At 37.8% G+C, this 16,583-nt stretch overlaps 1 protein-coding gene across 2 annotated transcripts in view; it reads left to right on the top strand.

Moving 5' to 3' along the window:
• The window catches only part of CCDC171 (coiled-coil domain containing 171), a 186,626-nt gene extending 170,876 nt beyond the window's left edge, over window positions 1–15,750 (top strand). The window contains exon 25 of one of the 2 annotated variants that reach the window (XM_032214660.1): window positions 13,577–15,750. In XM_032214660.1, coding sequence (XP_032070551.1) covers window positions 13,577–13,786 — 210 coding nt within the window. In that variant the 3' untranslated portion in view covers window positions 13,787–15,750. The remainder of the gene's footprint in view (window positions 1–13,576) is intronic. The other variant, XM_032214661.1, reaches the window with a different exon arrangement.
• The last annotated feature ends 833 nt before the right edge of the window (window positions 15,751–16,583 follow it).

Raw genomic sequence — 16,583 nt, 5'->3', positions numbered from 1 at the left:
ATTATCATCATCCTGAATTTAAAAGTAAGTAACTCCAAACTTATTTTCTCTGGACAGTTTTAAGAGTCAACATCCTGCGTTGGAGTTCTCTAATCATCATAGCACAATTTACAGTTGGAACACACAGAGAGCCAGTTCAGACCTGCTCATCTGTTGATTTTGGCAAAAGTCCTTATTCTCACTGTGTGCAGCTGCCTCTCGAGGGATGGGGACTCGGCCGAGAGCCGAAGGAGAGTGGGTCGTAGAGTTAATGAAGGCCGGAACGCATAAAGCTGCTTCTTTCCAACAGTTAAAGGCTCTTTTCCATTTTCCTTTGGGGGAAGGGCATTCCTCCCCCCCCCCCGCCTCTTGAAATGTATACACACAGAAATTAAATAAGGACTTCTTACATGCCACTGTGCTCTGAGCGAAAAAAAATCAGTGTCTGGCTTCCAGAAACGGTACCATCAAAATGTGCTTCTGATTAGGTGGTTTAATTACAGCTGTGAAAACAATGTTGATTTAGGGCTCCAGATTCCAGAGCACATCAGCTGTTACTTGCCAGCCTTGGACCGAAGCCACCATTCTCTAACTTTGCACTAGAAAAGTTGCATACTACCTTGAGCATATTTTTTTTAGTCAAGGTAGAAGAGTTACCCAAAGGAAGACACTTTTGTGGTTTTTTGGTATGGGGTGAGGAGACTTGTGTGTGCGGGATTTTAAAATAAAGTTTTTGAACAGTTGCTCTGATGTGACATAATAATGTAATTTTAATTGATTTAACTGCTTTTTAGTGGATATCCAGTGCGTTGGTTTAATAGGATAATTTTATGATATCTAATTTTCTTGACAGTTTCATTGGCAGTTTCAGGAAATAAAATTGTCATGTTTGCACTATGGGAAAATGGCTAGTTTCAAATCTCACAAGTTTAACTTTCCTTTGCTTCAGCAGGGTAAGATACCTTTAATTTATTTTGTGGAAGAGTAGGAGGGATTAGGCCATTCATTTAAATATGTTGATACGCATACTTTATTCCAGTGGAAAATTTGAAATTACACTCAGTCCTTAACAATATTTTTAAACACTGTAGGTTACCCTTTAAAACCAGGTTTTCCCAGGCAACTTTTTCATCATCTAAAATCTCAGCATGGGCAACTTAATGCAGGACAACTCACCAGGGCCAACTCACCACAAGACAACCTATTGTGGGACAATTGAACGGTTCTATTTAATTATTTAAAATGAATAAAAATTATTTTAATTTTTGCCATTCACATTTCATTCTGTCCCTTCTTTTGCATCCTTTCTGTAATGATTCTATTCCACCATATTTGATATTAGTGTAACTCTTGTCCTGCAGTGAATTGACCATGGTGAGTTGACCAGTAAGTGGACCATGGCGAATTGTCATAGACTGTGATGGCGAACCTATGGCACGCATGCATGCGCTGGCCAGCTGACTTCGGCTTTATTTTGAGGCTGTTTTTTGCCCTCCGGAGGCTTCCCTGAAAAACCAGCCCTAGGGGCAAACCGAAAGTTCAGGAATGGACTTCCAGTTTGCTCGTACAACTGTTTTTCACCCGCCAGAGCCTTCAGGATGCTTCCCTGAATTTGCTCAGAGGGCTGGTTTTTGGCCTCCAGAGCTGTCAGGGAAGCCTCCTGGAGGCCCATGAGGGCTCCGGAGATCGAAAATCGGCCCTACGGACAAACCAGAAGTCACCATTTCCAAACTTCTGGGTTCTCCGTAGGTCCATTTTTCGCCCTCCGGATGATTCGAGGAAGCTCCTGTGGCCTCCGGAGGGCATCCGGGAGGGATGGGGGAGGCTGTTTTCACCCTCTCCAGGCTCCTAGAAAGCCTCTGGAGCCTGGGGAGGGCAAAAAACTTGCAGCAAAAGCGGGTGGGGTGGGGTGTCGTGCGCATAGCATTATGGGTGTGGCACGCTGGTGCACGACCCCCCTGTGCTCCCCCTGCTTTTGGCACAGGAGCCAAAAAAGGTTCACCATCACTGTCATAGATCTTTGCCAAGTGCCTGAATTTTAAGCATGTGACTGTGGAAATGCTGTAATGGTTGTACATAAGAGGACCATTTTAAGTTACTTTTTTCAGTGCCTTTGTAACTTTGAAGGGTCACTAAAAAATCATTATTAGTCAAGGACTATTGTAGCATCAATATGTGATTCTAGCCGATATCAAGTTGTCTGGAACCAGATCACCAGTTGTCATGCTAAGATTCTGCAGGAATCCTTAGCATTTTGTAGATTGGGCTGAATCGTCCAATGAAATGGGGCAGCAGGGGGGAGGGAGAAATACAAAAATACTGCTTGAAAGGAAAGTTATTTTCAGCCCACAGAGGTCTAACTTTAGTCAAGTCAACTTTGGTATATAAAAGGAACAATATGTGGTACAATTAACAGGCATGCAACAACAGTAACTTAATTTTCTGTTTTCATTCATTATACATTCTTTCCTCGATCTGCCTTCCTCCCGTTTGTTTCCAAGTGACAGTATCAGAACCATTGTTAGACAAAGTTTCAACAATACCACTTGAATTGCAGCAGGAAGAGTGGAAAAGCTTGCGGCTGCTGCCTTGAAAACTAGATCAGGATGCTTAACCTTGGGGAGAAAGTTTTTTTTTTTTTTTTTTTTTTACAAAGAATAGAACTCAGAATATAATTGAACAGGCTTTGCAGAAGAAAAGAACAATTCTATACAAAAGTAGATACATTTACTTCTTTCCAAAGTCGGGCACTTTTACTTAGGTATTTCCTCCTTCCTTTTGAAGAAACTATTTCAAGATAAAGAACATCCATTATTCAGTGTTAAACTGTGGGTTAAACACAAAAGGATGGCAGATTTGTTCTGAGGTTATGAATCAACTGAGACTTTTGGAAAGAGGTTTTAAAAAAACTTATATTGAGTTTTTCTACTCAGGTGACACCTGAATCAAGGGAATCCGAGGTGCCTATTCATGCTAATGCTACTTTGACTTTTCCTCCCCCCCCCCCATCCCTTACGCTTCAACAAAGCAGCTGCGTATAAAACCAAGCATTCCTCATATTTGTAAAAGTACTACTTTCTGAGATTCTTCAGTAACAATATGTAGATGTGTAAAGGCCACTTTACATTCCACAGCCCAAGAGAAAGCTTTGAATTTCACTATTCCTTGACCGTACTGCTAATTGGCATGTTTTTGTATAAGGGAATAAATGTATACACAGGATCAATATTCAACTGTTATCTCTTGGTGTATACATATTTGTGGCTGTACAAATGGCCTTCCATCCCAGTCTAGATCAGATAGAAATGTTGCAGATTCATCCAAATAATCAGAAGGAATTTCAAATGATTTCATTAAAGGTATCACCTCAGAATTGTTTTGGACTAGACTTTATGGTTAGATGCCAAATGTCAGCTCTGGCCACAAATGCCTCAACTCTGCTCTGGCTGGCACACCACCTTCAGCCATTTCCAGTACAGGGTCTGCCTCTGTTCAGTTGGTACCACTTTGACTGAAACTATTTTAATATGCCAGAGATTGGTCTGCCCTTGGAGATTTCAACATGAGGAATGTCTCAACTTGAATTTAGAGTGGAGTAAAGTGCTGAAATCCATGAGCAGAGAGGTCTCACTAAAATCTAAGCATAGAATAAAGTGGCCTCTAGTTGAGATGGTTAGCACACTTGGCAATCTATCAGACAATGCCAGTTAAGAGGACCAGGCAGCAACATGAGAGAATCAAGAAGGTTGATCCCCAGAAGAGACATATCTAAGATTTGGGATCTCTGTCTCTTTGTCTGTCTCTTTCTCTCTCTTTTCCTTTATTAGCTGGAAAGAAATACCTTCCTGTGATTTCATTTGGTTTAAGTTTTAGCATTAGATGCTTGTTCATGCATTGTTTGTTGTGTTGAAAAAAAGTGTACATCACATCGTGAACTTTAGCTAGTGGTATGAAATTATTACTCCCATTACTTTGGTTGGTGCAGTCAGTCAGACGTTTAGATTGAATTTGGCATTTTTATCCATCTATCATAAGGTGACCAGATTTTTAGATTGGTAAAGAGGGACACCTTTGACCGGGGGGGGGGGACTTGATTAAAAATTTTATACGGAGCAAGAAAAATTTTCATACAACGCAAAAATAGTATTGTAATATTTTTTTTATTTCAACATAACTACAATTTACAAATATAAATTGTAACTGTTGCCAAACATCAAAATTTTGATCACGTGACCATGAGGATGCTGCAATGGTCGCTAAGTGTGAAAATGGTCACTAAGTGTGAAAAATGGTAATCAGTCACTTTTTTCAATGCCATTGTAACTTTGGTCACTATACCATCTTTCTTGCCACAGTTCTTAAGTGAATAACTGCAGCTGATAAGTTAGTAACATAAGTGAATCTGGTTTCCCCATTTGTCAAAAGGTGATTATATGACCCCAGAACACTGAAACCATCATAAATACGAATCTGTTGCCAAACATCAAAATTTTGATCATGTGACCATGAGGATGCTGCAACGGTTGCTAAGTGTGAAAATGGTCGCTAAGTGTGAAAAATGGTCATCAGTCACTTTTTTCAATGCCATTGTAACTTTGGTCACTAAGTCCATTATACCACCTTTCTTGCCACAGTTCTTAAGTGAATAACTGCAGCTGGTATTTTGTATTTTGACTAGAATCTTTTTTTAAATAGCCTAAGACAATTTAAAAAAAGAATCCACACAGAATAAATTGAAGTAAAACATTTCAAACTATTCTTTCTACGCACAATATATTTCAAAGTATTGTGCATAGAATTTTTAAACATGGTTTCACTTCAATTTATTTTGAATAGAATCTTTTTAAAAATAGTCTAAGACAATTTAAAAAAAGAATCCACACAGAATTTTAAAAAATCCTATGCACAATAAATAAAATATTATTTTAAAATACATTTAAAAAAATAAAAGAAAAAAACCCAGTTTACTTACCAGCAGGCTTGCACTCCAAGTCAACCCAGAATGATGTAGATGTTAATACAAAGAACTGAGCAAATTGAAATGGTGAAATTAGTCAGGGAAATATTTTTCAAAGCCACCATATTTTCCCCACACAACAACCTCCGTGCCCCTCCCCTCTGGAAAATCCAGGAAGTAACACTCGCGACCTCTCTAGCCAAGTGTTTCCTGCAGCTCTATGGTACTTGGTCATTTTTTCTTATAAAATGAGGTAAAAGGGGCGTGGAGGGTGTCCGTTTTGTTGCTTTAATTTTTTAATATCTTCAATGAAAGAACTGAGACAGAGAGAGGGATTAGACAGAGTGTCTTTTGTCTTGCCCCGGTTAGGATTTCTTAAGCAAATCCACTGGGCTTTCAACATGAAGCCAGAAAATTGGGACTTTTTAAAAACAGCCCTGAACACGGGACAAATTGTTATAAAGCATGATTGTCCCGCTGAAATCAGGATGTCTGGTCATCTTAATCTATCAAGTCCTTTCCAAGGCAGATGTTGTTGTTTGATGGTATTAAAGGTATCATTGCAGGATGTAAGCTTTCCAAGTAAAGCTGCCTTTTGCAATTGACTGAAGGTGATTTTGTCAATGCTAATAATGTTTAAGGGATGTTCCAGATTTTTTTTGGGGGGGGTTGCACCCAAAGCACCTATTACAGTTGGTATTATCTTTGCTCCCTTTTGCCACAGTCATTTTATTTCTATTTGTCTGTCAGTGATGTTCAGTATCCAAAATGTTTTGTCTTTCATATCAACAATTGTTAAGTCCAGGTGTTGTGTGGCAGATGCTTGACTGTTTGAATTCTAAAGTCCCAGAACACTCTGGTTTTGTCATTTTATATTACTTGGTCTCTTTTGTCATCCCACCAGTTCTTGCTTACAGGCAAGTGGTATTTCTTGCAGATATTCCTATGTGCCATTATTGCTACTTGGCCTGGTTATTGTTTGTGGTCCGTTTGTGTGATCTTTTTGAAGCAGCTAAGCAGGTGGTCCACTGTTTCTTCAGATTCTTTACAGAGGCAGTATTTGCTTTCTATTGCTGTCTTCTTAATTCTGACCTTGTATGCATTTTTTAAAGGCTTGGTCTTGTGCTGACAGAATTAGTCCCCCTGTGTCTTTTTTCAACTTGCTAGCTCTTAGACAGTACTTTTGCTGTAATTTTGAACAACATTAAGCAACGGTTATTAAGTGATGACTATCAATGTTTGTAGCAATCTTCTTCATCCAGGCGTTTGATGTTATTTCCATATAGCATCTTGATTTCAATTTTTACTATGTTTCCCCTGTTGTTGGTAAGGGTGATCCATTTGTCCAGTCAAACTCCATGGCAGTGTCTTGGCTGCATAATACTAAGCAGGTGTGGCCATGCTACATGTCAAAAACATCTGCCAGACACATTGCTTGGCTCTAGTTCTATCCTTTCTCCTTTACATGGGTGATCTGAACCTAAAGTCTATTCTGTACATGCAGGCATAACATAGTATTGTAAATAAGTTTCCACACAGCTCTTTCTTATATAAAATGTTTTGAGCTGGGATTCCCCCATAGGTGGGGATGAGTAGGATATATGGAGTAGATCATAGACATGCTCACAAAATGGTTAGTGTATCCACTCACAAAATACTTAGATACTAGAAGGCAAACTAAGGACTGTGTTGCAGTCATTCACCTTTAGTTACTTTGTAAGAATTTCTCAAGGGTTTATGGGAGATTATTGGAGCTTCAGGGCATGCTTTGGCTTTATAACATGCTAACTTTTCATTCAGTTTTTAATTGAAAAGAGCTTTAAAATGTGAAACTGGGTGAGGCAAGAAAGTTGGCAGGAGCCAAGCAATGTGTTGTGGAAACATCGCCACTCCCAGGCGTTATGCTGAGGACCCAGGACTAGATGCTGACCTGAGACCTAGAAGGCATGAGTCCAGAGTTCCTCTCAGCCAGTCACATTTCTCAACCTGACATACCACCCAAGATGGTTGTGAGGTTCGAGTTACAGGCACACAAAGAGTCATGTAAGCCTCTTCAAGCTCCTTAAAAGAAAAGTATATTATAACCGTAATAAATTCAATGTAAATATAAATCAATAAGATGTGTTTCCTGGAACTCTATCTGGTTTTTTTTTTTAAAAAAAAAGTTCTCCCCTCATGAATATTCTGAAGAGAGTGTACATTTGTACCAAAGGACAACAGTCCATTAATTCCTTTTTAAAACATAATACTTAGCAAGCTTTTGGAAAGTAGGAAATATTGATTTCTACTTGTTTAGGAGAGTTTGGTTGATATGACAATATCAGGGAGAAAAATACTCTTCTTGTCCTTAGAGAGTTGTCTGTAGTGACTGAGTGTACACATTGTTTTTCTTGGCTTATTAGTTATTGTCATATAGGTGCAAAATGAAAGTATAACCATAGATATGAATGACACCAGGACCAGTAGAAGCTGCAACCTTAACTCACCCATATTCAAGTTTAGAACTGATGAAGCTTGGTTTCTTGCTCAGTTAGCACATTTAAAGCTTTTATGCATATTAAACATAAACTGACATTGAGTCTAAAGTGTGACCTTTTTGCCTCTTGGCTATTCCTATGTCAACAATGATGAATCCTTTCCTCCCCGTGCAAGATTTTTTTTTTTTAAAAAATATATGTACTTTTCTGGCTGATTTCAGGTTTTATAAGCGTGAAATGTGTAGGATTTTCTGGTGGTTTATTGTTTGACTTGTTTGTTCGTTTGTTTATTTCCCTTTGGACCACTTATACCAGGAAAAAGCTGGATCAAGGTCAATACTGTTATACTTATCCAAAATATAATATGTGTAAAATCCGAACCAGGCTAAAAGATGTTTGAATGCATCCAGCTTTACTTCCTGACAACATTCTACTTCACACAGCTAGAGAACTGGTAGCAGAAATTTTGAGTAGTTCAGAGAACCAGTAAATACCACCTCTCACTGGCCTTACCCCCATCTATTCTCTGCCTCCCGAGTCCCAGCTGATCAAGAGGGAATGGGGATTTTGCAGTATCCTTCCTCTGGAGTTGGGCGGGAATGAAGATTTTACAGTATCCTTCCCATGCCTATCCTAGCCCTGCCACGCCCACCAAGCCATGCCTACAGAACCGGTAATAAAACAATCTGAATCCCACCACTGGATCAGACATTTACAGTCTAATAAAAAGTGGAGTGCTTGCTGTTTCTGTGGCAGAATGTAGCATGATATCTGATTGATTGGAAAACAAGGCTAAATATTTTAATTTCTTTATGCAACAAAATGCAAGGCACATTAAAAAAAAAGCAATGGGTGAATGCCATAGTCAATTTAAACATTACATTCAGAACCTCAGAGGTATCAGGAAGATTATCTGAAATCCAAGATAATGTATTCTGATTTCAGAATAAATCTCATATAGTCATCACATCAAAAAAAGATTGTCCTAAGTACCATAGCAGTTTATCAAAGATTCACTGTAAGTGCTATTGTTTCTTTTCACCAGAGAAAACATTCCAATTGAGCACTCCCCATTTCTCTGGATGCCAAAGTTCTGTTATGAAGTATTAAATATAGCTAATTTTAATAAAGAAACTAGATATTTTGGCTTGTGAGCATAGAATGATAACTTATAGATAGTACACAGCAGGGATAGAAAGATGTTTTGAATATGTCTGCAATTCAGAACCCACTTATGTAGTTCATTGACTAGAATTAGAATTTTCTAAAGGAACTAAGCTATAAATTTGGATCTACTTAGTTTTGCACACACACCTGATACTTAAGTTTGTTTTGGAAGGTTGGATGTAATAGAACCACTTTTGTGAGATAGATTAGCCATATAAATTTGATAAATAAATAATAGGTCTTTTAAAAAAAACTATTTCAGAAGAACTGTGTGGAAAATGGGTATCTTCACTATATAAAGAAACATAGCTACACAGGAAGTTGCATAGAGATGATCGGTGTGCATCCAAACTGATCAATTATGATAATTTGGGTTGACTATAATGTTCTTATTCCCCTCTCCAAATTCAGCTACTAAAATCTTTTTAAGATCTTACCCTGGTAAAACTTTCGGAAAGCGTTGTTCATCTACAATCTGATGTGTATTATACTGCCCTAGGTATATATTCTTTTATAGCTTTCTTAATACATGGCTCTGCTGTTCATGACATAAGATACACAATTATTTGCATGATTCTTATTTTTCTTTTTAAAAAATATGTGTGTTGCGGAGAGTGGGAGAATTATTCAGGCAATTAAAAAAAATTAAGTATCCTAATATCTGTTTAAGAGATGCCATTTAAATTAATGAATATTATATATTTCCTTTATGTTCCACATTTACTTTCTTCGATATGTATTTTAGAGAGTCCTATTCTTTTGACTTACAATGGCATGTATAATAACATTCATTATTTAAATACCTACTGATTTCTCTAGTGTAAGAAGATTGGAACAGAAACATATAAATTACATGTATCTTTTTTAAAAAACTAAACTTAAACACTACTATAGGAAATAATTACTTTGAGCCTTCTCCCCATCCTCTTGTGTCTTTTTCTAATTTTCAGCAAAGTTTCCTCTAAGCTTTATTTTTAATAATCAAATTCTTTCTGATGGTTTAGAGTTCCTGCTTTGGGGCGGTGTGTGTGCGCGTGTGTGTGTGCGTGTGTGTGTGCGTGTGTGTGTGTGAGAGAGAGAGAGAGAGAGGGAGGGGGAGAGAGAGAGAGAGAGAGAGAGAGAGAGTTTCCTTTACAAGGAAGCTCGAACAATGTGCTTTGAAGCTACCCTGCTTTGCTTGCCCACTTCAGTCGGTGCATCACTGTCATGTTGCTTCTAAGCTAACTGGCAAAAAAAAAAAGGAAGATAGTTAAACATCTCGCCGTTTATGAACAGGGAGAGGGCAAGCAGGCACCGTTGCACCTTGACCACCTATTATGAAGCTCTTTGCTGCAATGTCAAGTGAAAGCAAGTTAATTGGGTGAAGCTGTAGAGCATGTTAGGGGCATAGTAAGGGGATGCTATCTGACAGCTGAGTGTCAGCAGGAGCTATTCAACTGTGGCTGAGAGACAGAGACCTGTCACAAAGTTCACGCATGCTGCAGCCCAGTTAGGGAGTTGAAATGTGGTTTGGTCTCACTTTCTCCCTCATTGCATTCCAGCACCTTAAGATTTCACACTGGAGTGTCAACCCTTGTTCTCTAAGCTGTTTTTTCCTAACTCTTCTGAATTCAAATGATTGGACAAAAAGATGCTAATGTTTGGCAAAGTGAATGTAAATATCATCTTTCATTCTCGCTCCACGCTCCCCCTTCCCTTCTTCCTTCCAAAGCGAGAATCTACATCGGGCTCCAAGGCTCTGACAAAAATTAGACCGCCAGAAGGGCACTAGACAGACACACATGTCCGTAAAGGGTTCTGGAGCCTGGTGATTAAAGATCCCGATTACGATCTGGGCAGCAAAACTTTTGCCTCTTCAGATCTTTCACAAATGAATCCCTCACCTGAGCTTCCACAAGTATTATTACTCTGTGAAACAACAAAATGCCTAGATCTTGAACAGATGCTTAACAAGAATGATATACTGCCACAGTACCCAACCTGAACAGAAGCAAAACAAAGGAATATTCAAGATAAGGTACCAGCATTCTTAATCTGGTTCTTCCGGATGTCTTGAGACCCAACTCCTAAAATTGCCTTTGGATACAATGGCTGGAAATGTAGGCAGCAAATGCAAAGAAGCTTTTTAAGAATCAGTTAAAAACAAGTTTATTTTATTTTATTAAACAAATGTATGTGGCTGCTCAGCTCACACACTGATGACTCCAGGTGGCTTACAACCTTCCCTCTGTGCTCCTTTTCGTGCAATCTTTTTAAGAACCTTAGACGTTCATTTACATTTATAAGGCAATCAACATAGGTTTGGCTGCCTTTTGTTTTGTTTTGTTTTTGTTAAAGGGGCTGGTCTACAGTATTTGCTCTACTATTATCCTTGGAGACTATTTATCAGTAAAAGCAATTGTCTCAGTAAAAGTAAAAACCCTCCCAGCATATTAACCCTTCAGATAGTGGTGCATGCTTCTCTACAACTAATCTAAGTGCATTAAAAAGCAAAGGAAAATAAGGATACTGGAAACAAATCATCCACTTTAATCCAGAGATGGATTTCTTGAGTTATTCCAATATAGGCAACAATTTTATTGCACCCTCCACCAGTCCACTTCACTTTATTAAAGAAAGTGAGGGCTAATAATGGCCAAGGTCACAGTAGCCCTGATCTCCATCCCATGTTTTTTAATTCTACCTGAGCAATTTAGGAGAAGCAACCTGACCATAGAATAGAAACTTAGCCACCTCTCCGTCCACCCCCACACCATCCCCATCTCTATCAAACGTTGAATCCTTTTCTATTTCTATTGACTAGCTGCCAATCATTATGTTTCATACTTTTGTTGAGCGTGGCTCCCCAAGGAAACCTGATTTTTGTTTAACCTCTCCCCTTCTTTGGACTGTTGAGGTTGTTGGGGTTTTGTTGTTGTTGTTGTTGTAGTACTCCCTCCTGGTCTTCCCTTTTTCGTTTCTTAAAAAAAAAAGGTCTAGTTTTTGAGGAGGGAAAAAATGTGAGCCCCAAAATGTCCTTTAACCCGCAGGATAAGCAAGGTTGATTTGAAGAGACAATAGTGCCAGCAAACATGCACATTTAGCTGACCTTTAGCTCCTACTATTTATTGATGTCGTTTACTTAAGCAAGACATTTAGCTTCATTGCCGTTCTGCAGCATCATTTAAAATACACCACACATTTGTATAGAAGCTCATTCTTCACTCAAAGTAAATGAAGACATCCCAATCTTTTTCTTTTATTGTTTTTCTGATATTGTGCTGAAGTGTTCAGCTAAATGCATAAAACTTGCTGATTTAAATAATAAATGTTCAAATAGTCTGCAGAGATTCTCAGTCATCCAGGTCATGGTTGTCCCAAAGGAGCTGAAGAAACTTCTTGGAGGAGAAGCAAAACGTCTTCAAAGAAAAAAAACAAGAAAGTCCAGTTGCCTCCTGAGAAAGCACCTTTGGGACAAATGTGCAAATACCTGACTTTGATGAGAGTAGCACAGCTAGGCACTGTTAGACTAAAATCCAGCTGTCCCGAAGACTGCGTGTTTCTATTTTGTCTATAAATTCTTTTTTTAATCATTGCAGAACTGAAAGTATGACTACTTTTAAAGTATCTCCTGGCGGTAACCTTTTGAAATTGCTGCTATATAGGTGGGTCTTAAAGGTCCAACTTCCACCCAGCTCCAAAATAACCTTGTGTAATATCAGGAAATCAAAGAACCAACATCAAAGAAAATTGCTGAACTATGTGGTAGATAGAGCCATTGATTTTCCCTTCTTCCCAGTAACAGTAATGGGAATGGGAAGGAAAAAAATCTCTTTAAAAATCTCCCAGAATTCACAGTAGCAGAATTCCAAATACAGCCTTATATCTAACAACTTTATTTATTTATTTAATCCACCAAAGCCATGTCATTTCAACAATGGTGCATTGTGACTGGTCTGTTTTAAATTCTTCTGTGTATATATTTGTCTTGAGATTATATGTTTTAAAGCAGGGGTCCCCAACCCCTGGTCCGCAGACTGGTTCCGGTCCACTGCCCTTTGGGAACTAGTCCATGGAAGTGGTGGGCGTGTACGCACAGCTTCATTCGCAGGAGCTAGGATAGGAAACCATCTCCCTTGCTGCCACCGCCACTGCTGCCAGTCCATGGAGCCAGTAAGGTTGGATACAGCTTTTTTTAAAGTCACTTAACCCTTGATGTATTCCAAGAGCATCAATATACAATCTGGAAAATTTGCTTGAGTTTTACAAGAGATTTCTAAACAGGAATTCAGTTTGCAAGTAATTTCTTTTACTATGCATGGACTCTTAAGTATACAGGACTGTCCTTATGAAAAGCAAAAGATGGTTATTGACAACTTTTAAAATACTCCAGACAAAGAAGGGTAAAACTGGTAAATATTTAAATCTCACAACCATTTCTTGATACCTTTTCAAAACAGAAAACACTTCTGTTTTTATTTATTGTTTATGAGACTTACTTTAAATTTAAGAAACCCAGGTAATCAGATGTACAGATAAACCAGTGCATGACAGCAGACTTTGTAACTATATTCAAATATTTAAAAAGAACATACAGTATGTCATCAAAGCATCATATAAGCCAAAGAACCAACTGCACTTTTAGAAGTTGTTATTAATGGGCAGAGTCAATAGATACATACAGTATACTTACACCCCTTTAAAATCAGTGGGACTTAAAGTTATGCATATTTCCTGTAGTCCTCATTGACTGACCACAATTGGGACCAGGAATTTGGTCATTAAATGAAACCACAGTCCATGCTTACCATCACACCTCATTTTTCCTTTGCTTTACAAACTCAATAAGGTTATAAATGTGAAGATTGATTGTAAAGTTATTTTTCATCACCATCATAATTACAAACAATTGCTAAATGAGGCAATTGCTAAACAAGGACTACATTCTAGAGATAATAACTACTGTTTTTATGAACTAATTAATGGAAAATGTTTTTGTTGTCTTTTCCCTCCCCAGGATTCACGAAACGCTTCAAGCATCCTTACTGTGTCAAGCTCTTTACCCCAGCTAGATCAAGGCTGTCTTCCAGGGTTTTTGCCACTGAAGTCCGAATCAGATTATGATCTGCCTTTTACCTTGGCACATAATAGGTCTCCAATTTCATCATCCTTTCCTTCAAACCTGCATGTCATGTCTGCCAAAAGAGCAATGCCAAATGGATGCTAGAATCTAGTCATTTTGTAAGCAGCCGAAAGAGAATTAATTAAAGTCCGATTTTATTAGGATATTTTTAGCCTTTGAATTGAAGTTTGTTCTCTATGCATTTCTATGGCGTTAATTTTACATTCTTCATGGGAGGAAGGAGGGGGCCATGTTCACACATGCCACATATCCCATGGCTAGCATAGTAGAAGGGTCATTTTTTTAAAAAACTTTCATTTACTGTGGTAGCTCATTTTTATGTAATATATTTTTAAATGTTAAGGAATGACACATTTGGGGTAATTTTCCTCAGACTTTAAAAAAAATCAATAAGCCATTTTATTCTCTATCTATCAAAGTTGTTTCATACTTGTCTATTTTAAAACAGGGCTGCAATACTTTAATAGGATTGAGAGAGCTATTTGAAATGTATGCCAATGATTCCTGTCATTTCATGGCAGTCCTGCCATGGTTCACTGAGCCCTCTCTTCTCTCTTGTCAGCTCAACTGAAGACAAGCATTTAGTTGCAAACTTTAAGCAGGTTGTGCAAAACAGAAATGATGTGACTGCTTCTCCTCCTGCACAATTATGTCACTCCTGGTCAATGTGAGAAGGTCAGGTTGCGCCTTGTAAAGCTACATGATACCACTTGCCCATTTGAACAAGTTAAGTGCAGAATCCGGTCCCTAACGGCCGCCTTTTTTTTATCAAGTCGGCATTTGATCAGGAAGTAGAAACAATGGTGTAGGGAGATTTGGAGAGTACGTGTTTATGTGCTTTAATAAAGGCAGTTCTCAAGCCAGCATCACAGGTAATAAATTTAGTCCGAGTTTCAAGACTTTAAAGTAATGGCTGCTCTGACCTTCAAAATAAGCTCCTTTTCTTTGTTGTTGTTGTTGTTGGTAGGACCCAAGAGTGACGCCCATCTTTGATGCTGACAGAATTTAAAACAAGGCCATTGCCCTGCATTTTCTGCCTTGTAGCACACAAAAGTAAAATTGTATGTCAGGCCAAGATGTCGGGGAGCTGACAAGATGCCCCAGTGACATTTCAGCTGGAAAGAGCAAGTGTCTTGCAACCAAGTGGTCAAATATCAAATAATAGGTCAAGCAGGAAGGAGCTGAGTTCTAACCACAAAGAGGTTTCTGGTAACTTACTTGACAAGCTTTTGGGCGCTTTGTGGCTTGACAAAGTGATATTCTGTTGGGTATCGCTAGACAGTCTGTTCTTTATTGCCTTCAGAAGATCAGACATTGACATTGATTAAACTCTTTAACCCTTAAAGGTTAAATTCTGGTTGTATGCATCATTGTGAGGAAAGAACAAAAGAAATTTTGTAATATATACTATTTGTTATGGTATTAATCACCCCAACTCCCCAGCGCCATTAACATTTGATGTGTGATGTAGTTTTTGACAGGGTTATTGAATGCAAAATCTATACGTTAGATTGCTTCTCATTATAGATCAGAGATAACATTAGAAAAATAACATTGTGCTTGGTGGAATTTGTAATTTCTCATGCTTTGATAAGAGTAGGGTTTGATTCCATAAACCTGACTGCTAACATTTGTCTTTGTCCTATCATCCCAGAAGACAATAAATTTGCATATGTAATATACCCACCACTATCAGTAAAATCATGTAAATTCCTGACTGGTAATTCCAAAGCCACTCTGTAGAACTTTGAAATTTTTCAAGTATTTCTTATTTTAAGATATCAAGAGGGTTTTCATGCCTGCAGTTGCAACTGTGTTCATTTAAAAAATGAGCAAATCGTTGTTGTTTTTTTAAAAAAAGGTCTCTCTTCATAACATGTTATCTTTGGTCTATTTAAGGCAATATTTTTTTTTCCTTCTACGAAGAGAAAAACCAGAAAAGGTAACATGCGTTATTCCAATCAGAGGTTGCTTATCTTTTCCACATGGAATTTTAGCATGCTTTGTTTTGTGCTGTTTTTCATTTTTTTAATTATAGTATATAGTTAGGCTTTTTTAAAAAGGAGGTATAAGATGGAAGTCTGATAAGATTTACTTATCAGCTGTATAATAACTCACAGTTTGAGATTAAAATCAACATAATAATTTAAACATTATTGGTTTTGGAGAATTGGAACAGATCTGGTTTGCCTTTTTTTTTTACAGAGCACTGGAAATGCATAAGGAGTGTATGGATAGATATACCTTTTACAAGCAATGAGTCTTAATATTTTTAACAGAGAGTTTACAAAGCAAAGTGATCACAGCTAATATTCTCTGGAAGTAGTTACAGCTACATCACAGAACAGACATGAGAGCAGTAATCTTAGATCTTTTTATCACAGCATTTCCCAAGGAAACATGTATACTCAAGAATAAAATTTGTTCCCATTGCTTTATTCCCTGCTGCTCACAGCAATGCTTTCTTACCAAATTAGGATTTGCACAGTTCTGCTTATATTGCTATTTATACAAAATATATCTGTACTCATGAATTCATATATAAAATTCTCTCTCCCAATATTTTTTCCTCTTTTCTGATCTCAGCATTCTGATCAAAATTTAGGAGATGTGTGTGTGTGTATTTGTGTATAGATGTCAAGTTTATTAGCTCCACATTTAAAAATTAATTATTATAAATGCACCAAATGTAATAAAATCACAATTCTATCATCATTTTTTTAAATCCATGACATGCTTAGATGTTTATATAACCAGTGATGATATTCAGAACTTATCAACCCTGTGAATAGAAAACACACATTTATTAAACGAACTCACCATTAAATCTTACTACACACAGAATTATTCAGCCAGGTATAGGCATCAGGTCCACACAATC

This window comes from Thamnophis elegans, chromosome 3, assembly GCF_009769535.1.
Source record: "Thamnophis elegans isolate rThaEle1 chromosome 3, rThaEle1.pri, whole genome shotgun sequence".
NCBI classification, from domain to species: Eukaryota; Metazoa; Chordata; class Lepidosauria; order Squamata; family Colubridae; genus Thamnophis; species Thamnophis elegans.
Note: the sequence above shows the minus strand (reverse complement) of the source record. Positions and strands in the feature narration are given on the sequence as shown.